At 47.2% G+C, this 22,530-nt stretch overlaps 1 protein-coding gene and 1 long non-coding RNA gene across 2 annotated transcripts; one reads left to right on the top strand and one right to left on the bottom strand.

The window, feature by feature from the left end:
- The first annotated feature begins 852 nt into the window (after nucleotides 1–852).
- LOC131577727 (uncharacterized) lies at nucleotides 853–5,447 on the top strand. The gene is made up of 3 exons (XR_009277269.1): nucleotides 853–1,371; nucleotides 2,114–2,252; nucleotides 4,498–5,447. It is a non-coding gene; the product is annotated as an uncharacterized LOC131577727 (long non-coding RNA).
- A 10,550-nt stretch (nucleotides 5,448–15,997) lies between these two features.
- On the bottom strand, nucleotides 15,998–22,353 carry EXOC8 (exocyst complex component 8). Its single transcript, XM_058834666.1, has 2 exons — nucleotides 20,253–22,353; nucleotides 15,998–19,592 (listed from the first exon to the last, which is right to left on the bottom strand). Exons 1-2 carry the CDS (start codon nucleotides 22,350–22,352, stop codon nucleotides 18,984–18,986), a joined length of 2,709 nt encoding a protein of 902 aa, XP_058690649.1. The 5' UTR covers nucleotide 22,353; the 3' UTR covers nucleotides 15,998–18,983.
- Between the last annotated feature and the right edge of the window lie 177 nt (nucleotides 22,354–22,530).

The raw sequence follows: 22,530 nt of genomic DNA, 5'->3' as shown, positions 1-22,530 counted from the left end.
TTTCTGAACAGAATGAAATTCCAAGGACTCCTTTGCTGGAAAACTTTGACAGACTAGTGTCCTTTCTTAGCTGGGGAGGGAAGGAGGGGACAGAATTCATGTCCTGAAACCCAAAACTCTACAGGAAAACTTCTGCTGAGTGCAAACTGAGCCTCAGTTTGTCAGTGTTTGAGAAGGTACTTTGTAGATGTCTTGAAGTCCTCAGACTAAAGACGTGAACGAGGGCAAAACATTACTGGTAGATAATGTGATCCTAGCTTCAAACCTGCTTCTCCAGCTGCTTTACGAGTCTCTATATCTTTGACAGAGAGTGTTAGAGCCAGAAGGATGAAAATGCTGAACCTCTCCCAGCTCTGATAGTTGTGGAGAAGTGACCTAGGGGCTTTAAGCACCAGCCTCTGTTAGCTGTAAATACAAGCCACTGAAAAGTACCAGAGCTTTCCCACTGAAGTAAAGGCATTGGGAACAGGAGATTAATGGGTTGCCAGCTGTGTCGGCATGATAAGCCAAGCAAGAGCCCAGACGCTTTCAGTTGAAAATGGATTGAGACCTCAGCAGGGACACATGGCAAATCAGCCAGAAGCCACACATGGAAAACTGAGCAAGGCAGCACAGGCAAACAATCCTTATCTTTGCTTTACGTCAATAGAAACGGCATTGTAAAAGAGGCAGCAAAGTATTTGCTGGAGAGGAGGAGGGAAAAGTCCACAAGCTTTCTTGGCTGTACATGTAGGTTTTAAAGTTCTACTGTTTTCCTCAGAAACTTGTCATTGAAAACAAGCATCCAGTAAAAACCACCCAGCAAGTTCTTCCAGAAGGCTTGTTTGCTTGTTTTGGTGGATTTAGCTGAGCTGTGCTGGCAGGAATCTGCCTGCCACTGCTGTTGTGCTCCAAAGGCAGTTGGGAAAGTACAACCTCTTAAACCAGTCTAAAGCACAGCTGTGATAATTACACCATCTACTATGATTTGCCACAAAATAGGACTCAGGGGAGAGGCAGACCTCAGAAGTCTGGGTTTTCTACAAGGTGATGTTTTCTGCAGCCATGTCCCTGTTTCCCATAGCTCCTGCTTTTACAGCAGCCCAACTCAATTACCTTCATCGGCCTTTTCTTTGCTTTCTGATTTTATTGGGTTTTTTAGGGCTAATTAACAGAAGAGTGGATGAATCCCAGATTTCTTGTGTGGGTTTTTGGGGTTTTTTTTTGTTTTGTTTTGTTTTTGGGGTTTTTGGTTGGTTTTTTGGTGGTGGTGGTACTACTTTTCATTTTGCTGAGTTTTCCTTTTGCTTTAAAGCATGCAAGAAAATAATTTTTCCTACCAGTGGCAATAATGAGGACGAAGAAAATTCAGCAAGGAGAATAACAATTGAGGTAAGGACATGAGTAGGTTTTGCCTCCTCATCTTCCCTCAGCTTTCCAGCCCCACCCTGAGTGGGTAAAGGGCCCTGAGCAGCTCTGCTGTCAGTGCCCTGGAGCAGGGAAAGGCACAAATATTCCATCCACACAGGTGTGCAGGTGTCAGTGGGAGGTGGGCTGGGGGAAAAAACAGGCTGGGATAAACACAGCTGAAGCCTCACAACCTGGATCCATCCTTGCCCTGTGGAGCCTCGGTCTGGCCGCTGGCCGGAGCAAAGCTCATCGCCAGGTTCTGGGCAGGGCTGGGCTCACTGCAGCTGGGTGTCTTAGGGCAGGACCACCCACTGCACACTGGTGGGGAGCTGAAGGTCCCCACACAAGGTGCACAGGACTCAGCAGGGACTTCAGCAGAGTGCCTGGGAGCTGGTTCTAGAAACCTGAAGGTGCTCTGTCAAAAGGTCCAGTTATTCAGGTATCCAAGTTATGATATCACTCATAAAAATTATCTCAAAATAGGATTGTTGATGAAACAGTGCATTTTCATATAATGCCGTAATTAATGAACACAGATTCTCTGTATTTGTGGTCCCTGACACCATAGTGATGGACATGATTCAAGAGCAGAGACAGATGACCCAGTTGCTGAGTGACTGGTCATCTCCCTCTTAACACATGGGTGGGGAAAATGAATGGAAAATTGGAATGGAGAAAATGGAAAATCCATGGTGCTGAGCTGCTTTCTGTTTTTTCCTCTCAGGAGAGGAACTTCAGGCAATGTGTCTGTAAAGCACCAAGCAGCTTCCACTCTTCCTGACCCCACCAATTTCCTCTGCACAAACTATCCATATGGATTTGACATGTAGCCACTGAGAGGCCCTGAGGCCTCATATATCTCAGTAAGTCAAAACGTATCGGGTAGAGAAGCCATGTGCCTGCCTAAGCTTCTGCAAGTCCCTCAGGGTCAAGTTAAGTGCAAGCTTGATCCTGTTCTCTGAACCAGGCTTGCCTGATACATGCCCAGCCTCACTAGGCTGGGTTTCATCTCAGCTGCAGAGCTCAAGAGGAGGTGGCCCCTGTCTTGCCTCATGTGGTCCTGGGCAGCTCAGCATCCTCACCAGACCAAGGGCACATCTCCATGGCTGGCTCATCCTCACCAGCTTCAAGCCCAGGGGCTGGGGCAGGGGCTTAAGAAACAAGAGGGCTGTGGGACTTGAAGGCTTCACTGCAGCCATGTACCCCTTTAGTGTTTCCATGAGTCTGCTTCTGCCCTCAGACCCAGGGGTTTAACAGTACTTCCCTGCTCCACAGGGATGCTGGGGTGAGTCAATCCATTAAAAGCTGTGCACTGCTGAGACACCAAGTCTTACAGACACATAAATAATAAAAACAGGCCAGGGAGTGTTTTCCACTCTCAAGACCCATTGGCATGCCCAGCCATCATCCCCAGGGAGACAAGCTCCTGTCCCCTAGAGCAGGAGAGCTGTGCCCAATCCACCTGCTGAGAACCACCCTGGCTCCTGAAACATGCCTGGGCGTTGGCTGCAGGAGTGTTTGCTTGGGCTGGGACAAATGTGTGCAAGGACAATGCCAACCATTTAACTGTATGGGCAACTGTCTGGGCCTATGCCCTACCTCCTCTTTATTAATTTATTAGTACCTTGCTGCTAGCCTACGCTTGTATGGACAGAGAGCTTGCCATGAACAAGGGCAATAAAGTGCCTGCCAGGGGAAAGTTCAAAGCATTTTATTAGTTTTGTAAGGTAAAAAAGGTGCATTCTTTTCTGCAGTTCAGTATTTCTGGTTACTGCAGAGCTGGGTTTGGTTGATGCAGGAAGTATGATTTTTTGTGCAGTGCCTGGCAGAGGGAGCCTTGGTGGCCATGCATCACTGCCACCCCAGCAGATGCTGCTGCTGCTGTTATGAACAGTACTGCAGCCAGGTTTAAGACAGGGATGTAATGCTCTGAGTAGCCAGCTTACCAAAGAGAACAAAGAAATGATTATAGGGCTAGGGAAAAAATAAGGGGCAAAAAAAGCTGAAAGAAAACAAAGAGCCATTGACAAGAGACAGAAATTAGCTGGGTCTCGAGTGTCCTTCCCCATCTGATAAAACAAAAATGTCCAGAGCAACAATTAACAAAAAAAAAAAAAAAAAAAAAGAGGGGTAGAATATCTGTTTAGCTCCAGGTACTGACTACCACAGAGGGCTCTCTTTTTCTGTTCCCATGCTTTGGTTTGTCTTGGGTCTTGGTTAATGTAGAGCTGGTTTTGCGTGTGTGTGTGTGTGTGGTGCAGTCCCCATGGGTTTGAAAGATGCCTTTGGCAAAGGAAGGGAGACCTTCCTGAAGGGCAGCAAAGGAGCTAAGTGGGCTCAGAGGATACAGGAGTGTGCTTTGACTGCTCCTAAGGAAATACAGCTAGGGGTAGGAATTAGCACTGGAAAAGCACTCAAGACTGGATGCAAATTTAGCAGGTGTTTAGGGTTGGGAAGACAGCGCTGAATAAAAGCAATTCAACAGAAAAGGAAAGCTGTGGAGAGTACTGCTCCTGGACTGCTCTGGGGTACATTGGTTATTGCTGGCTCACTGGCCAGCGTTGATGTGAAGGAAGCAGGGCCTGTCCCTGCAATAGGGCCTTATGAACAACAGGGAGCTGAACACTCTTCACTTTTGCCACAGCAAAGGGAAATAATCCGTTCTCCACAGTATGTGGAGGTAAATAAGGAAGCAAACAATGAGCTCAAACTGCAGCTTGGAGAGCTCAATACAGATGGCAGAACATACTTTCCAGAGGTGTGGACAATTGCATGTTGCAGTTGCCTCCAGGGACTGAGGCATCTCCAGCAAGGTGAGACACCCAGGGCTGTGAGGAATGGTTAGGGACAGCTCATTTTGTTTCTAGGTAGCTGGGATGCAGTGGTGATTCCTGACAATCGCTCTTCCAACCATACCTTTGTAAAACAATCCAAAGACTGTCAAGGGCTATGGTTACATGTTGATTTTCACTGGCAACAGAAAGGAAACCAGACAAAGCCTAGGGTACATTTCAGTGTTCTTGCTCCCTCACTATAACATTTGTTTTTGTGTGTGGATGTAGATTCACCTGTTCCATTCACTTTTTCTCCATTCACTTCACTGACCAGTTCCTCTTGTCCTGTGGATCGCCTGTGCCCCTGAAGGGCAGCCTGAAAACCCCAGGAGCAGATATCCTCATGGGACCCCTTTTGGGTCGCTTCCTTGTGTGTGCCCAGCTGACCAGTGCCAGGACAACTTGCCTCTGTGGGTGAGGCACACATGGATATTGGGTTCTGAGCAAAGCCCTGCCTGTCTTGTGCTGCTGTCTCCTGCTGCCTCCACTACCTGTGAGAAGACATAATCAAGATGTCAGATGTACAGCTAAGTGTCTCCTGCTGTCTGTAAGTGCTGTCTGTCCTGGATTTTAGATTGCTCTCCATCAGAGAAAGATCACAGAAACAAGAAATGACATTTGTTTCCTACAGTCTTTTGTTTGAAAGTAGAAGTTGTTCTTAGCTATATTATATCATTTACCTGTATCACACCATCTCTCTATGGTCTCACTGGAAAAGTCTCCATTTGGTTTGCAGTAGTTCCTCTTTCCTTCCCTGCTGGATTGACAGGCTCAGCTGTACCCTCGAAATTGGTGTAAATTCCCTTGACTTTGCACAGCAGCTAGTGGCACCATGGGTTATTCAGTCAACATTTCCCCAACAACCTTATTGCCACAGCATGAAGCAGAAGGGGAAAGCCCTATCTTTGTTAGAGAATAATTAGGATTTATTTTGTCAGAAAACTGAGGAAGCATGAATTGAAGGTGAAGAAATAAAAACATAATTTTTTTTCCTCAATGCAGTGGGAATTGGATTTTGTAAACCCCCATGCAGGTTGCTTCCTTGTTAACCGAAGTGTAAATGTTCTTGCATTCAAGGCCTCTCTCCCCTGACTGGAGCTCTTCTGCATGGCTTGTCCTTCACAAGCTAAGTGACAATAATAAATTGTCCTACTTAAGCAAGGGACCTATTTCACCTCCTCACCACACTCATTAAAAAATTGCAATGCTAAATACACTTAAAGATCAAAGTCCTCATATGCAAAACAGGTCCTGTGCAGCAAACTGATGGGCGTCTTAGGATTTTGTCGCTATGGTGCTATTGCCTTGACAAGTTAAAATATCCCTTGTCAGCTTCTATGGTAGCCTAGAAAGAGAAGGAGCCATCAAAAAATAACTGAATACTGTCTTTAACTACAGTCATTGAGTAGTTAATTTTTTTTAAGCTTTAATCATCTTTGACTTCAGGTTTGGCTATTAACCCACCATCTGATCATTAACTCTGCTGTCTGAATGACTGATTTCCAGAGGATAGGTCCAAAGAGGGATTGGTTTTTAGGTTGGGGTTTTTTTTCTGAAGGACTTTAATATCTCCTACCAGCAGAGAGACAACCTATTGAATCCCCTGTAAGACTCTGGGGCTGAGCAGGGAGGTATTGCAGGTTATCTGCATAGAAACACACTGCTCAGAGCTGATAAACTCACTGACACTCTATCCTGCTTTCCAATTTAACGCAAGCCTTGCTAAGCAGCGGGAGTAACCTGACTGAATTGTTGAGGGTCACAGCTTGAGGTCCTTAATCAGCATTCCCAGCTTAATCAACGGGAGTTTGGCAAGCCTAAAACGCAAATCAGGATATTTCTGGTGTGCACCCCGGTGCTTGTCCTTTTCCTTCCAGAACAGCTGGTTAAAGATAAACGTAATGTTGATGCAGAAATGATCAAATGTCAATTGGACTTTCTTTTTTTAGCCCTTTTTTGTTTTTTTAAATGCCTACAGTTGAAATTTACTAAAGGTGTCTTGGGTTGCAATGCAAGATGTAACCAGAAGTATGTATTCTATTATCGTCTGTTAAAACCAGGTGGGGCAGTGTTCTTTATCTCTTCCACAACCCATCCTCCCTCCACGAGGATCTCTCCTGTTAATGGGCCATTGAGTCTCACTGCAGGACTGATAAATTCCATCATCCCATTGTCAGATGCTCCCCCCAGGGGGAAGAGCCAAGCATTCCTACCTGGATATAACCTGAGACTTGGAACACCTCTCAGTCAGCCTTTCTCCACTGGATTTCCAGAGGAAAACCGGACCCATCTACACCACCACTGGATCTTCAGAGGAAAACTACACCCTTCTACAGGATCACTGCTTCAACAGAACCACATCTGTCACTGCAGCAGCCACCATTTAATTGGACTGCCACCAACAGCCTGACCAACAGGGTGTCAGGTTGTATTCTGACTCTGACAGTGGATTTTTTTTTTACTACTCCATTTTTATTTCAATTTTCCTAGTAAAGAACTGTTTTTCCTATTCCCATATCTTTGCCTGAGAGCCCCCTGATTTCAAGATTATAATAATTCGGGGAGGGGTTTAACATTTTTCCATTTCAAGGGAGGTTCCTGCCTTCCTTAGCAGACACCTGTCTTTTCAAACCAAGACAAAAGCCATTTTGATGATCTGCTAATAAATGAAAGGAGCATTTTTTTTTCCATTAATAAACTATTCTGACTCACAGTGCATATCCTAAGCCACAAGACCATCCTGCCTTCCTGACTCGAGATCCATAAGACCAAGAAGCTGACTCTGACTCAGCAGAGAAGGGCTGGGATTGGACTGTGTTCACTACATGTATCTTTCTTCCGAACAAAACACAGACAGAAACAAATTAGGAAAAAGCCTCTTGTTCACTGGCCCTGATTTCTCCCTGGGAATCACTGGGGTTTTGATTGCTCCCTGTGGTAAGAGAATGAATTAAGCTCAGATTTATAAATAGCAGTCTAACCACCCCTGTGCTGACAGGCACAAATGTCAGGAAATATGTAGTTAGTTACACCAGCGCTGCATCTTTGAACTTTAATTTTAACTACCTTTGTCATACCAGGGAAAGCAGAATAACACATCTGGAACTAAAACGTTCCTGCTACACTTTTCACACTAACTATTTCCAGCTTTCTTCCAGATACGAGTTTTCAGCAAAATGTTGTCTAATTGAAAAAATTCTTATTCCTTAAAACTATTGTTTTTCTTATGAGACCTACGAAAGAAAATATGCCCAATACATCTCTCAAATAGAAGTAGTAAGGAAAAAATTATGAATATCAAAGGATCCCTTTTTCCATTGTTGACATTTAGAATAATATTTTCTTTATTAAAATATCTTCTACATTTTAAATAATTTTACTTTTAAGTAATAATAATAAAATCTTGAAAGCACTGAAATTTAATATTTCCATTGACTCAAACTGCATTTTTATTGTTTGGCTGCAAATATTTTCCATGGCTTTGTTTTCTATCCCATTTTGTGACTTGACTTTTTCCATTTCGAGCACCTTCTCTCAGCTGAAAATGGTAACCAGATATTTTGTGCCTGAATAAAAAAATAGAATGAAATTCCAGCTAAGACAGCCCACATGTACTTCTGGAATATGTTCACAGAGGAGCAGCACACCTGTGCTATGGCTTCAGATATAATAGCAAAGCTTTGCTGTAAGTCAGCCAGGTGAGGAGTGTTCCACCAGACTGATCATGCTATCACCCTCCTGTACAGAGCTGCTAGCATGAGGTTCAGCAGGACCGCAAAGTGGACAGGACTGGACAAAAACTGAGGGAGAGTAATTTTTCTGCATACATTTATTGAATTTTTCTATTGCAGAAGTGCGGTCATGTTGATTCACAGTTGGCAGAATGAGTGTCCCAGTGTAACAAAAACACCAGGTTTTCCAGTGTTCCTTTCCAGTGCTAAAATCCTACAGGAAAACCTGTTCCTGTGCATAGGAAGAGACTGTTCCTGGCAGAGGCAAAGCTCACAGTGAAGTACCAGCTGTAGTACTGGAGCCAAGAAGTTGCAGAGGCAGCTGCTGCCTGCCTTTCCCCTGTTGCATGCCTGCTTCCAGCCCTGCAGAGCAGTGGGACCAAGAGTGCATCAGTAGTGCTAGCTGCATCCAGCACACCTGGAAAGCTGCCTCCTCCGGCTCAGGCTGCAGATCATATGTGAAAGATTTATCCAGCTCCCAGAAATGAAATAACACCTCTGTCAATATAGCTCATAGCAGTGCCTCTGGCAAAAACCCCAATATATAACTACAGCCACCTCCAGTCAGAGTTGTCACTGTGCCTGAGGGCAGAAGCCACAATAAAGCCTAGACCCAGGAGCAGCAGCTCTGTGCCAGCTGCACTTTCTGTGTGCCCTGGGCTGGGATGCTGAGCTGCTGGCACATGGAGCTGCAGGCTCTGGGGCTGCTTTACAGCTTGGGTGTTGTGCTGGATGATGAGCTGTGGGCACTGCAGAGCTCCTGGGCTGCAGGGCAGCTGGGATGTGGGGATGCTGAAATTCGAGCATTTGGGAATTTGGGGCTTGGTGCCAGGATGCGGGTCTGCAGGGCTACACAAATGGACATTTGGGTGCCAGTCTGCCGGTGCGATTGGTTGTGGGACTGCCGGGACACCGAGCTGGCGAGGCGTGAGGCTTCTGGGTGCTGGGCACAGGGAAATGTTGGGCTGGAGGGCTGTGGGATCCAAGGCCTCAGGGCTGCTAAGTGGAGGGGCAGAAGGATTGCAGAGCGGTGTGCAGGGGTTCTGCAGGGCTGCGAGGCTGCGTGCTGGGCCGGGAAAGGTGCGGGATGGGGGAGATCAGGAGCTGTGGGCTGCGCGCGGAGCTGAGGCGATCCCGGGATGCGGGGCTGGGGACGGGGCTGAGGCGATCCCGGGATGCGGCAGCGGCGGGCTCCCTCTGCTGGCCCCGCTGCCTTGGCGCCCTGCAGCGGCCACTTCCCTGCACGCCTGTTCCCTGCTTCAGCCGTAGCAGCAGCCTCAGTTCACAGAGATACCCACAATATCTTGATGGGTTTTTTTCCCTTTGTGCCTAGAACTGGCAACAGGAGCCTGCATGCCCCATGTGCAGTGTCCTGTGGCACCATCAGGTTACTGATTTATTCCATTAGCCACAGCTTAGAGATCACAGCTTCACACTCAGAGGCCAGTTTTCCACGGGCTGGAGTCACCCATACGACACCAAACCGTGGCATTGTCCTTGTTTGCAGCTTGCTGTGGCTGTGTGTGTCACAGAGCTGTGAGCAGGAATGGCACCTGATGCCCTCAGCATCCCTCTTGTCCCAACTGCACAGCAATCCTACTGAGCACGACAACAAAATTCTGCTTACAGGTACTTAATGAATCTAATTCTCCTTCTCCCAAGGACTACTGGGACACATACACGAGCACTGCATGGTGGAGGTATTTTTATTTCCTTATTGGATACTTTTGCTTCCTACTCTAAAAAACCTCCAATATCAGGCATGTCCTGGTGCAAGTACAAATAGGCTGTGCTGCACTCATTTCATCTCCTCTTGGATGAGCTAAATAATTGCTCACCTGATTCACTACTCATCAAATGTAGGCAGTGCCAGCCCCTTGGACACAGCACGCAGCACAGAGTTTCCTGCAGCTGTCCTGTACCACTTGTGCAGTGTTAGCAGCACTGCTACACCTCAGGGAGTGAGACTTGGCGCAGCGTTTCTCAGCACTCACATGCTCCTTGAATCACCTCTGGAGATTCTTATTCAAGCACCCAAAAACCTGATGCTTGAACTGCTCATGAACAGCAGGAGGAAATCACAGGGTTTTTTACCCAGTTTTTAATTTGCAGACCCCAATATTTTCCAACAGAGGTGCAGACCATCTGTCGCAAATTTAAGATGACTGGCAACAGGGTTGATTTCTTAGCTTCCTTTCCCCAGCAGATAACCCTCAGGGTCTGCAGACAATAGGCTGCAAACTGTTGGCATTGATAGATGAGCTTCCTCCCCTTCCATACAGCTTGGGAAATTGCTTGCCTGTCTCAGTGAAATATTCCAACTCCAGACAATGCTAGAGCTAATAATGGAAAGAGGGACCACTTTAGGATTTGAGTCTCCTACCTCCTACCTCCCTACTCTGTTCTAGCACCCCCTTCTTAGATTTTAATTTAGTAAGAAAATTTAATAACTCAGGATGTTAACCAGGATATCTGGGCGAGGTGAGGGACAGAAAGATAATTTGAAAGGTATTGGTGTTTCAAGCTGTAACCTTGATGTAAGATTTGAGCTGGCAAGGTGGGGATTTACAATCTTTTCTACACCAGCAACACACACACACACACAAAATCACTTCCTGCCTTTCCTGCTCTTGAGAGCCAAGCCTCAGTGAACCGATATTCTCCGCCTCAGCACCCAGGGATGGGAGTCTGTCACAGGAAGAAGAAAACACGTATAGCTGCAGCACCAGCACGAATATAGATGCACAGAGCAGGAGCACATTTATTTTGTGCTGCAGACTCCTGGAGGCAAGCTTGGCTTGCAGCTTGCATACACCCGTGCCAAGATACCTGTGTGTGCTGCAGTATAGGCATGTTCAAATCCTTGCACTGCAAAATACTGGAGCTATTTTAAGGATGGGGAAGCATCTGGCTAAAAAACAAGCCTTGTGTGCTTGGGCCTGGCCCATTTAAAATCCTTGTTTCTTCCAGAATATTGGAAGTAATGAAAGTGCCTGCAGTAAAATAGCTGATAAGCCTCTCTTCCTCTAGAGAGAGGGTAAATACATGTCATTTTCCAATTAGCTCTTGCTCTGAGCAATTACGTTGATCAAATAATTGAATAAGTGACAGGAATGTGAATTCTGGAGACAGTTAATTTCATTCATCTGCCAGTTTATAGCCTGACTTGCATGAACACATAAACCAGGCTAACGTGTTATTTATAACTTTGAAAATGCAATTATAATAGTCAAACATGAAGAGTTGTGTGTGCAGAGGGGAAGGTTTCTGCTGTAAATTATAGTAATGGCATAATGAGGGAATTTGTTCTTTATAGCCAGCATGTAGGACAGGAAGGATGTGAGACTTGTGTCAGAGAGAGTGAGCAAGGCTGGTATCAGCATTAGCAGGTGGAGAGATGGCCCTGGCCTGAATGTGGGGCAGAGGGGCAACTAAGCCTTACCCTCCTGTTTTGTGAGACATTGTGTGTATTCTGCTCCAGGGACTGTCAATCAAGGCTAAACATGTCCCCCAGCTCCCCATACTCTTCTCTCCAAGTGAAGCTGAGCATCATTTTTGATGGAGAACCAGGACTGTGATCCTTTGCATGAAGGTGAACGCAAAAGATACAAACTAAGTGCTGTCTGCTTGGCGTTGGTCTTGGGTGACCATCACAGTGCTCTGGAAAAAGCTCCAGCTGAGTGAGCTCAACTACCTTGAAGTCACAACCAGGTCCTTCCATCAAAAGTATCAATCAATCCTTCTTGCGAGTTTTCTTCAGGAAAAATAATAGTAATAATAATTTTTTTAAAAGCTCATCAGGAAGGCAAACCATTTGATTTTCTTCTTAAAGCTATCTTAAGATTGTCTTGACTGATGGTACCTTTTATCTGAACCCCCTGTGGCACCCTGGCCTACCATCCAAGGGCACTAATTAGCAGAGATACGCAGTAATAAAGGCAGTGTCGCAGGCAGGAGCCACTGCCTCACAGGGAGTATTACCTGGTTGAGTGCTACACTGGCTGCAAGGAGGAAATCTGTGCAATTAATTGCTTCCTGATTAAAGGCATTTGCAGTCTGGCCCTTAAATCTAAAAGGCCTAAAAACACATGCTGAGTTAAATATGGAATTTGCTCACAGTACTCAAAAACATTGCCCCAGACAGCAGGACTCAGTGCAGTAATTTTGGTTGGAAATAAACACTTTACAGTCCAAGCATATTTTACCCCAAGCTGAGTACTTAGAAAGTGCCCCAGTCCAAACTGAAAGGCCACAGAAGGACTTGTGGGGATTTACAACAGTTTCTAAACCAGCTTAGTTGAGCTCTTTCCATTTTCCTGGGAGGACATGCTTTTACAGGAATTAATTTCACAGGGCATGAGGCAGCAGAGGCAGAAACCCCACAGGACATCTGAGGCTGAAAGGCTATTTAAATGGTAATAAACTTCAGTAGATGACAAAAAATAGTGACTGATTAGAGGCACACCAGGAGAGGAGCTATCCGGTGTGAAGCTGCTGGGCGGCAGCGGGGCCTTCTGTTCCCTGCACACATCTCTTGTCACCAAGCAAACGAGATAGGGTTAATCCTGCCAGCAGGGAGGAGGCTTATTTCAGGCCAATGGACAGCAGGAAGAAAATGCTCACCACGGGAGGTTCTGGAGTTGGGCAAAATGGGGGAAGGTGGTGTGTGTCAGGACAATGCCAGCCAGCACTGGTGTCAGGCTCAGGTGGAGGCACATCTCAGAACAGCGGGTGATCCAGCCTCGATGGGCACCCTTCCTTAAGTGTCATTGTTTTCCCGAGGCATTTCCTCCACCCTGATGTGGTGTCACCTATTACAGCTGGTCAGATGAAGTGCCTTTATTTTAGTGTGTCCCACACCGTTATTGCTGCCTCCTGGGAAGTTGCAGCACGGATGATTTATGGAGCCTACTGCTCCCACTGAGGAAGGGGCAGGTTTTGTTTGGGACCACCATTTGTCACACTAGAGCTGAGATGTCCCAGAAACACACATTTTGTTTGCTCACGTGGTGCTGTTGCTCTGGTGCTACTCTCCCATCCCTTCTTTGCCAATTGTTTTTGCAAATTTCAAAAGTAATTTACTGATCCTCCACTCATGAAAAGCACTTTAGGATCTAATTGTCTCTGACTATAGGAGTGGGCTTCCCAAATTCAGGGGGGCATCTTCAGTGTGTGTTTAAGCACCTTGCTGGGTGGAAGTCAGAAGGACAAAGATTACAGATCTTTCTTTGCAAACCTCCCAGTCCCCTTCCTCCCCATCAACTTTGTCAATGGCAAGAGCAGGCAGGGAGTTACATAGCCTGAACTGTGCTAGGACAGATGTACAGACTGTAACTCAACCTTCAGTTTGGCATCCTTCCTCCACAAAGCGAGTCTGGCACCTCTGCTGGAGAGGTTATATTGTGGAGTGGGAAAATAAACAATCCTGCCAATTGTTAGTGAGGGGGAAATAGAGCAGGGCAGAAGCTGCTTATCAGAGATCTGTGTTTTGAGAGAGAAATTCACTCAGTCCTTAGGAAGGAAGGATTCTCTGCAGAGCTTCAAGCACTCTCCTGACAATCCCATCCTGCAGATGCTGGGGCTCCTTCCTATTGTGAATACTGGGTTTGAAAAATTAACTTAACAGGAATTCCCAGACGGCAGCAGTGCTGCAAAGCTATAATTAAAACAAAACAAAACAAAACAAAACAAAACACATTAGTCTGACTGGCACAGATTGTTGTCTGTGAATTGTGGTTTTTAGTAACAGTAGGAATGACTCAAAGCCCAGAGAACTCGAAGTCCAGAAATCTGGAAGAGTGAGGCAAAGTTTTGTCAGTTTGGAAAATGTCTGAAGTTCAGATCTTAATTTTGCCAAAATTTGCAGTGTTTAGAATCACATGTCTTGTATCACAGTGGATTTGGCTCACTCTCTTTTACCTTCATGAGACTTTTGATTTTTTTTGAGTCAGTTTCTGGAAGGACAGAGGAAGAACGATGTGTCTCGGTGCAATTAGATAAAGAGCTGTATGCTTTTAATTTTATTTTTTAAAAATAAGTTGAAAACATCATCAATCCAAGCATCTCCAAGGTTTTCCCAAGCAGCAGTGAAGTTAACACTACCTGCTCTTTTTCCTGGTCCACCTTCCTAGTGCATTCCATTCACTAATCACATGCCAAGATATTATTAGCACATCTGAACCAGATTCCCAACAGCTGAAGTGCCACATCATATTCTGGGCAATCTAAGACGATGCCTCAGGGTCCAGTTCCTGCCTTAACACCAAGAGACCAATCTCTCAGTTTTTGTACCAGCTTTGCTCTTGCAGCGGATGGTGGGAGCAGATGGAATTGCTCAATCCCAGCAGTAGTGCCCTCTTGCAGGGGGTGCCCGCACTCCCCAATCCACACAGCTCCCGCGGGACCCCCGCTGGTGGTCCTGTGCCACCACAGCTCGCTTCAAGGAATTTGGGGAGCTGCTCCTCTTCATCCTCCCACTCGGGTGGGATGCTCTGCCCATTGAAAGGAACGCAGCTACTGCATGGGGAGGGAGAGAGAATAAATACCACAGGGCCTCAGGCGGGTGATCTAAAATGGCCTTGAAACTGCCCTGATCAGCCATGTGAAGCCCCAGGAAGGGTACTACTGCTCAGTGGTCAGCACAGGCCAGGTCCCTTGCCCGTACTTTATCTCTGCTGTGTCAAACCAAGCACATCTGCAGCAGGTAATCTAGCTCAGCAAGTAACCCTGAAATTGAGAATTTATTACAGTACATGTTGAGGCTGCTGAAGCCTCATAAGCAAAGTTTCCTAAATACATGAGAAGTAACAACTCTGTGTCCAAGGTAGCTCAATCAAATTCTGGTCTATTACTCCAGCCAACATCCCTTGAAGTGGTAAATGACATAAATCTATTTTCCCTACAGTTTGAGGTGTTTCTCTCCACACTATCCCTCAGACTTTGTAGGGATTGAAGGCGTATCACAATTCCTAAACCTGTGAGGAAAAAGGTGTCTGTGGCCACAGAGCTACTTGACAGATAAGCCCCATGCCAGATTTGATATTTATCAGAGAAAATAGACTAAAGAGCCTGCAAAACTAATATTTTTAAGTAAAAGGTAACCCAGTTAAATTGAAACACTTGGGCAGCAAAAGGAATACCAAGACCGTGTAAGTTACAACAATAGGTGGTGGGGACCTTCTATGTTACTGTGCTGGAGTGCAAATCTGTGCTGTGAGCATGAAGTTATAAGGGAATTTCAGTCCAATACTGAAGTAAAGTGACCAGAGGTCACACAAACTTGACTTTGAGAAGTCACTAATCTGAACTTCTTACATGAGACATAGAACTGCAGCTGGGACAAGCAACTTTTCACATCTCTGCAGGGGCTTGAGGTGTAGTAGTGTTTCCCAGGCAGAACACAAGTCACATGTTGGTATCTGAAAGAAAAAGCAGAAAGGTGAAATATTCTGAAGGATGCGTGCCAACGGTACAGAAACACCTCAGGAAAACATGAAGAACTTAAAAACCAACAGTACAAGAATCAGAAAATGCAGAACCCAACCACTACCACGGAATGAAAATGACCTGAATCTAACATCTGGATCATTCTCTGCAGCATGTTCTTCCCCCAGCATGCTACCCAAAACCTGCCAAGCCGCACTGCAGGGCAGCACAGCTCACAGCTCAGCCTGCTCACAGCCTGCTGAGGTTTCAGTGCACAAAGCTCCACCTAGTGAGGGCACAGGCTGTACTACACATTCAGCATCCAAGGTAAGAATGGGTGGACTCCAGACACAAAAAAGTCTGGAAGACAACAAACCCTTTTAGCATTATGCTGCCTTGGTGTTGATAATCCATCACACACACCCCCGAAGTCCCATCAAATGAGAGTACAGTACTCTCGTCTGTGTCCAACATTTTCTTCCAGCATCACCTTGGACACAGAGTTGTGCTCACCTCTCCCTCACAAGGGACTAACCTGAACCTCTCTGACTTCACTAGAAGTCAAACTTCAAACCAAAATCCTCTTTCTGATGATCAAAACAGATACACCACTAGTGCTGTATGTCCAAAAGTTTTAATGCATGGTCTTCATGGTTCAGAAAAGTTATTGCATTAAATTCTAATACGTAAATTTATCCGAATTTTAAAGAAAAAATCATTGTACACAATTTTGTCACAGTAGCTAGAGGAAACCAGATTTTATATACAGTTGTCTCAAAAAAACCCAGTATTAGTTCTTTCTCAAATCAATAGAACTATTATCATATTATTCAGTAGTTACTGCAAATCCCAACTTGAACAACACTATTGCCACAAGTGTACAGCTCAGGAAAAGGAAAGTGCAATTCCAAAACTGAAAGTTATTAAACTATGACTCAGCATACACTGATTTTTCTCTGTTAATTAACATAAAAGTGTGTTCAGATTCATTCCACACCATTTTCTTTGTTACTGCTTTTCCTTTGTTTTGACTCTAATAGATTCACAAGTTACAAAGTATCAGTGCCACTTATAGCAGTTTATACAAATCCACACCTGTTTGAATTGTGACAGGTACAAGAACATGACCCAAATGAAAAGCCAGATTCCCTGATGCATTAAAACCAATATCAACATAAACCCACTGCTCCAGGGATGACAGCAGAGACAAAATCAGTAGGCTCAGTGGGCCATAAACAGATTGATGAAGGGCTCAGTGACAGAGGCATAACAGAGCATGTGGCAGAATTACACTCCAAATTTCATCCTCTGATGAGGGCAAGCTGTGCTACACCAGCTCACAACAGAAGCATGATCAGGGCTCTCCTCCTTTTCAGCCTCATGTTAATGCTTGGGAATTGGGAAACTACAATTCAGCTTCTTGCATAAAATCCCCAAGTATCACAATAATCAGTCTAGAGTTCCAGATCTAGTCCTTCTCTTGCAAACACACACACACGAAGATAAGGCTCATCTGTATTTATTCTGCTTTCTTCTGATGTTAAAAAAAAAAGATAAATATACCTGTGTTCACAGGAAAAAAAGCTATCTCTTCCCCTCTTGTCCAAAATACCCATCACCATAGAGAACACTCATTTCTAATTCACTTAAAAGTATTCTTCAGATTAGGCTGACATCTCTCCCACTTTAAACAGATGACAGAGATTATATTACTTTGCTATACTTTACTAGGTTCTGATATCAAAGAGTTCCCTACTGAAATAACACCAATAGGACTCTCTCTCCCCTTGACAGAACATGTTGCACAAATTCTAACTTACTGTCCCTGTCCCTTAAAATAAAAGTAGAGCTGTTTCACTGGTTTTCAATCAATGTAAGTTGGGAGCAACAAGTTACCCTTTAAAAACATTTTGTGGGACTTTTTTTGTGAGTTGCTAGCAAAAGGCCCAAACACTGAAAAGCAAGTGAGCAGAGACAATAGGATGCTTCTCAAAATCTGACAGTTCAAAAGACATCCAAAGAGCAAGAGAACAAAACCCAGCCATTGAAGCGAAAACTGCATTGAACTAGCACTATGAAAATAGGGAGAAATTAAGAAGCTTCAGTCTAACAGTTATGCAGAATGTTTTACTAGTGAAACCTTTTGTTTGTTCAGGCAGTCACAAGGCATTCATTACCATGACACAAACTGCAAAAGCTTTAATTTGAAAGCCTTATAGGAATAGGATATTTAGTTATTCCAGTTAAGGACACTTTTTGAGGGACTAATACAAGGTTCCTTAGCTGTAACATGATTTTCTCACAACTAAGAAAGTTTGCACAGAAGCAGAAGTTTGCACAGCTTAGAAGTTGAAGCTGACAGCTTTCCAAAGCCAGCCTTGACACAAGACTTGGCTTATTTTATTTTCAGACATTTACTGCATGAGACAGCCAACACCATTCAGTCCAAACATAAGAGGACTTGTATAAACTTTCCCCATCAACATTAAAATCACCATCCAAATCCTTGTGATTTCTGCAAAAAAAGATAGTTGTTCTTGCTTATTGCTGTATTACAGGAAATGATGCTAGTTCCTGCAGGAGACAGTGTATATCTCAAAGTTCACATCTCTTACAAAAAGCCTCACAGTCTCTTCACCAGGTGCTGCTTCTGTACAGTGAAACTAGCATTCCGTTTCTTCCAATGAAACAGTCCCTTCAGTCCCTCTCCCTGCCCTGCATGTCTCAAGGGCATTTATGCCTCTTCAATATGGTTCCAGCCAGGAGACAACAGCCCATAATGCATTTGTGACAGCATCTCAAGCAACAGTGCACACTTCACTCCATGGACATGACCCCAATTAGATCCATGAGAAAACATGGAAGAGGAACACAAAGAGGAAGGGAAGCAATTTATTCTCACTTCTCTTGAAGGGAACAAATGGTTCTGACAGCAGGTTTGTTTTCAGACAGCTGTAATTTAGGCTGACAGGCCAGCTTATTAAACAGAAGAAGCCCCTTCACCCCAACACCAAAAACTATATAAACATTTTTATTTCAATCTGCCTCTGAAATGAATTAAAATAACCTCAATGTTGAAGAAAAGTCTGCATTGCTACGACAAAAATCACACTGTGCAAATCCTTGTCATTTAGCTCCAGTGCTGAGTCACATCTGGTGGATGTGCCTTACTGAATACCACACCCTGGGAATGCTTCAGCACTTCCCCAGAACACTGCCTTAAAAAAAAATTGCTACAGTGACATGATGAGAATTGATCTTTTCCTGCCATCTGCTGTAGATGCATGTAAGACTTTCACAAACAATTGGCCAAAATCTGTGTATTACAGTAATTCCCCAAGTCACAAATACTACACAAACCCTTCGTACAGGATACGCTGTCCAAGGACATGTGACCTCCACCTTACCACTTCCCTACACCCCATCCACCAAGTACAGCATTGCATGCTTGCAGGCATTGATTCAAAGTCTTCAGCTTCTGGAATGCAGCAAGTAAGAGTTCTGCATCTTTCAGGGACTCAAAAAAAACCCGGCTTAGTTCATCTGTTCAATGTACAACATCTTCAGTAAGTGCTGCCACCTTGTTCCCAAGAACAGGTTCACTTCACACCACAGAGGTGGTACTTTCCGGATTTACACGCATCAGTCTTGAGGCATTTCTCAGATCCTGTAGCTGCTTGGCTGGCTTTCCAACCCCTTCCTCAAACCTTTTTTCCACAACAGGAAGGACAGTTTCATACAGGAAAGAGGCATTCTGCCTAATGAATGCTTTTTTCTCAGGGTCCTGCTCACACCGTAAACTGTAATCGACATGCTGGACAGCCACCAGGATGATTTCCACGAGACTCTCCAGAAGAACCATATGCAGCTCTGGAAAGTAAAGCTTTAAGGCTTCCTCCAAGAAGGCCATAGTCTGCTTAGTGAAAGCTACTACAGTGTAACTGAGGTTGACCCAGCAGTCATCACCCGTGTATTGGTCAAAATTGCCCACCCCACAGCTCCTCATCTCCTCCCTGAGCTTCCCCAGCGCCTCTGGAGTCATCAGGTTCATCTTTCTCCACATCTCCTCAGAGTTGCGGTGCTTGGTGGCCTCGATGATGATATCCTTGTAGCTCTGTAAAGCACCCTTGATATCCTTTACCAGGAGGGCGTGAATGATGAAGGTGAGATCCAGTCCAATCTCGCTCAGCTGCTTGCAGTGCTCTTTAGCTACCTGGGACAACAAAGAAAAGCAAAGGATGCTATTACTGTGCAAGCTCCCTTTACATTTTTACCAAGTTTATCTCAGAAAGCTGAGAAGTGTTACTCAGACTTGTTCCTCATGCTTTTAAGAATCTCATAAATGAGAAATTAGTAACTGAAAGACACACCCTGGCTGTCAAAAATACTCTGGACAATTACACTATAACCCACTCAAACTTGAGTTTGGTTTTTTTTTCCCCCTTCCAATTTGCAGCTGAAAGAAAGCATAACCTGAGAAAATCAGTCTTGCAAAAAAGGTATGAAAATGTAGCTAAGGACAGCCTTGGAAAACAAAGAGAAAGTTTTGAAGTACTTACAATTCAGTTGTAGCTTATGTAAATTTTAGAACCTTCTACTAGTTAAAGGCAAATTAAGAATCAACACATTTTGCATTCCTGATAAAGGCAGGGTTTTTTTCTTGCCGTGTATTACAACCTTAAGGCTTTCCTCTGTCAAACTGAAAAAAGCCAAACAAACCTCGAATGAATATTAACCTTTCAACGCAGGAAACCTCTCTGGAGACCCACACTAGAGTCAACAACTAAACCAGAGTTAGAAAAGATAATTTAAAGCTTTGAAGCCTTTGTGTGAGCTATTGTGCCCCACCACCCCACTCCCTGGACTCTCTTACCTTGACACACTCTGCCGCAGTTGACAAACTCTCTTTGCTATCGAACACTTGTTTACTGAAGGCATCTACAAACATCCTCATGGACGAGCGGGCCCAGACAACAAAGGCCGAGTAGCAGCCGTTGTTGCCGGCGAAGTCCGTCTCAAACTCCCTGGCCGTCTCCAGGAGGCTGGTGAAGAAGACATGGCAGAGCTTGTGGATGTAGAGCAGCGTGGCGCCCTCGATGCGCAGCTGCCGGATGGCCGTCTGCACGGCGGCCGCCCGGTTCTTGAGGAACAGCTCGCAGGCCTTGGTGGACTGGCCCAGGCGAATGAGCTGGGACACGGCTCGGCGGGTGGCCCGCGGGCCTCCCCGCAGCGAGCGGTCCGGGGACAGCTCGAACACCAGCACGTCCGTGAGCTGCCGGACGCGCTCGTCCACCTTGGCCCGCAGCTCCTTCACGGGCTGGCTCACGGGCTTGTCCGCCAGGTACTCGTTCAGTTTATCCAAGAGGTCCACCGCCCCCTCGAAGTCCCGCTGAGCAATGCAGACGTCCAGGTCCTCGGGCAGCTCCTGGATCCACTCAAGCGAGAGGTCAACAACCTCCTCCTCAGCGGAGGGCTCATCCTCCTCCTCCTCGTCCTCCTCCTCGTCGAAGGGGTTGGTGGATTCGGGGGGCGCCGGGGCGGGCCGGGGCAGGGCCTCCTGCTCCAGGCGCCGCTTCTCGCTGAGGGCACGGCTGCGCTTGGTCTCCTCCAGCACCTCCAGCCACTCCTTCTTGATCTTGGCGTTCTCAGCCTGGAAGATGCGGCTCTCGGGGAACATGAGCAGCTTGAACATGTCCTTCATAGGCGGGTTGTCCTTGACGTTGACCACGGCCAGCCCGTCGAGGGGGTACAGGGCGTCGTAGCGGTAGGCCCCGCGCCGGTTGGGCAGGGCGGTGGCCACCAGCAGGCAGTCGTTCATGAGGAAGGCGTGCACCCGCTGGATCTGCGCCATGTGGTCCGCATCGTACTCCACCAGGTCGCCGTTGTACACCAGGTACTTGCCGGGGCTCTCGGGCAGGAGGTCGCGGCAGCCCTCCACCTTCTCCAGGAGGGTGGTGAGAGTGCGCTGCCGCCCCTCCTCGTTGGCCGCCGCATCCTTGGCCGACAGCGGCAGGAAGGGGTCGGCGGCGGCGGCGCGGCGGGCGCCCAGGGCGGGGTCGTCGCGGTCGGCCTGGAGGAGCAGGGCCTGGGTGACGGCCTCCATGATGCCCTTCTGCTCGGTGAGGATGTGGCTGAGCTGGTACATCTCGCTCTCCAGGTAGCTGATCTCCCGCGCCGTCTCGATGAACTGCCGGTAGTTTTGGTAGACGTTGCGCTTCAGGCTCTGCGCCGTCTCCTCGCTCAGCGCCTGGATGCGCTGCCGGTGCTCCTGCAGGTCCCGGTCCCCGTCCGACTGCTGCGACAGCTGCTTCACGTACTCCCCCGCCGCGAAGCCGCCCGACTCCAGCTGCCGCCGCAGCCGGCTCCCGCCGCCGCCCTCGCCCAGCGGCAGCGCCATGTCCGAGACGGAGCCGCCGCCGCCCGGTACCCGCTCCGCCGCCGGGGACACCGCGCCTGCGCCCCGCGGCCCGGCGGTGACACGGTGGGACCGCGCCGGGCGGGGCGGGGGCGGAGGGAAGGGAAGGAAGAGGCGGAGGGAAAGGAAAGAAGGAAAGAAGGGAAGGGAAGGAAAGGAAGGGAAGGGGCGGAGGAGACGCTGCCGGAAGGACGCTGGTGCTGCAGGCCGCGGGTCGGTGCTGCGCCTGCGCCGCGGTGGCTGATGGGGGTTCCGGCTGCGGCGCTGGCGGTCGGTGGGAGCCGCGCTCGGGATGGAGGACGAGGATTTCTTGTTGGCGCTCAGGCTCCAGAAGGAGTGGGAAGAGCAGGACCAGGCAGCGGCAGAGGCGGCAGCAGCGGTACCAAAGCGCCCTGATGTCTCTCCGTACCGCTCGTCCCTCCGCCCGCTGTCGGTGGTGGACGAGGCGTGGGAGCTGCTGGACCCCAGCCCCGACGTGCACGCCCTGTTCGTGCAGTTCAACCAGACGCTCTTCTGGGGCAAGCTGGAGGCTGTCACGGTGTCCTGGAGCCCCCGCATGACCAGGTACTGCAGCGGGGGCGGTGGGGCCGATCCTTGTGTTTCGGGGGCTGCCCGCCGTGCCTCCGCCGGCCCACAGCGGCAGTGTCCGCGGGGTCGGGGCGCTGGGAAGGGCCGGCAGCCGTGGGGCTGTGGCTTGTCCCTCCGCCGCTCCTCGCTGTGCCCCGCTAGCGCCGTG

This window comes from Poecile atricapillus, chromosome 3 (assembly GCF_030490865.1).
Source record: "Poecile atricapillus isolate bPoeAtr1 chromosome 3, bPoeAtr1.hap1, whole genome shotgun sequence".
NCBI classification, from domain to species: Eukaryota; Metazoa; Chordata; class Aves; order Passeriformes; family Paridae; genus Poecile; species Poecile atricapillus.
The sequence above is the reverse complement of the archived record's forward strand: the minus strand, read 5'-3'. Positions and strand labels throughout refer to the sequence as shown.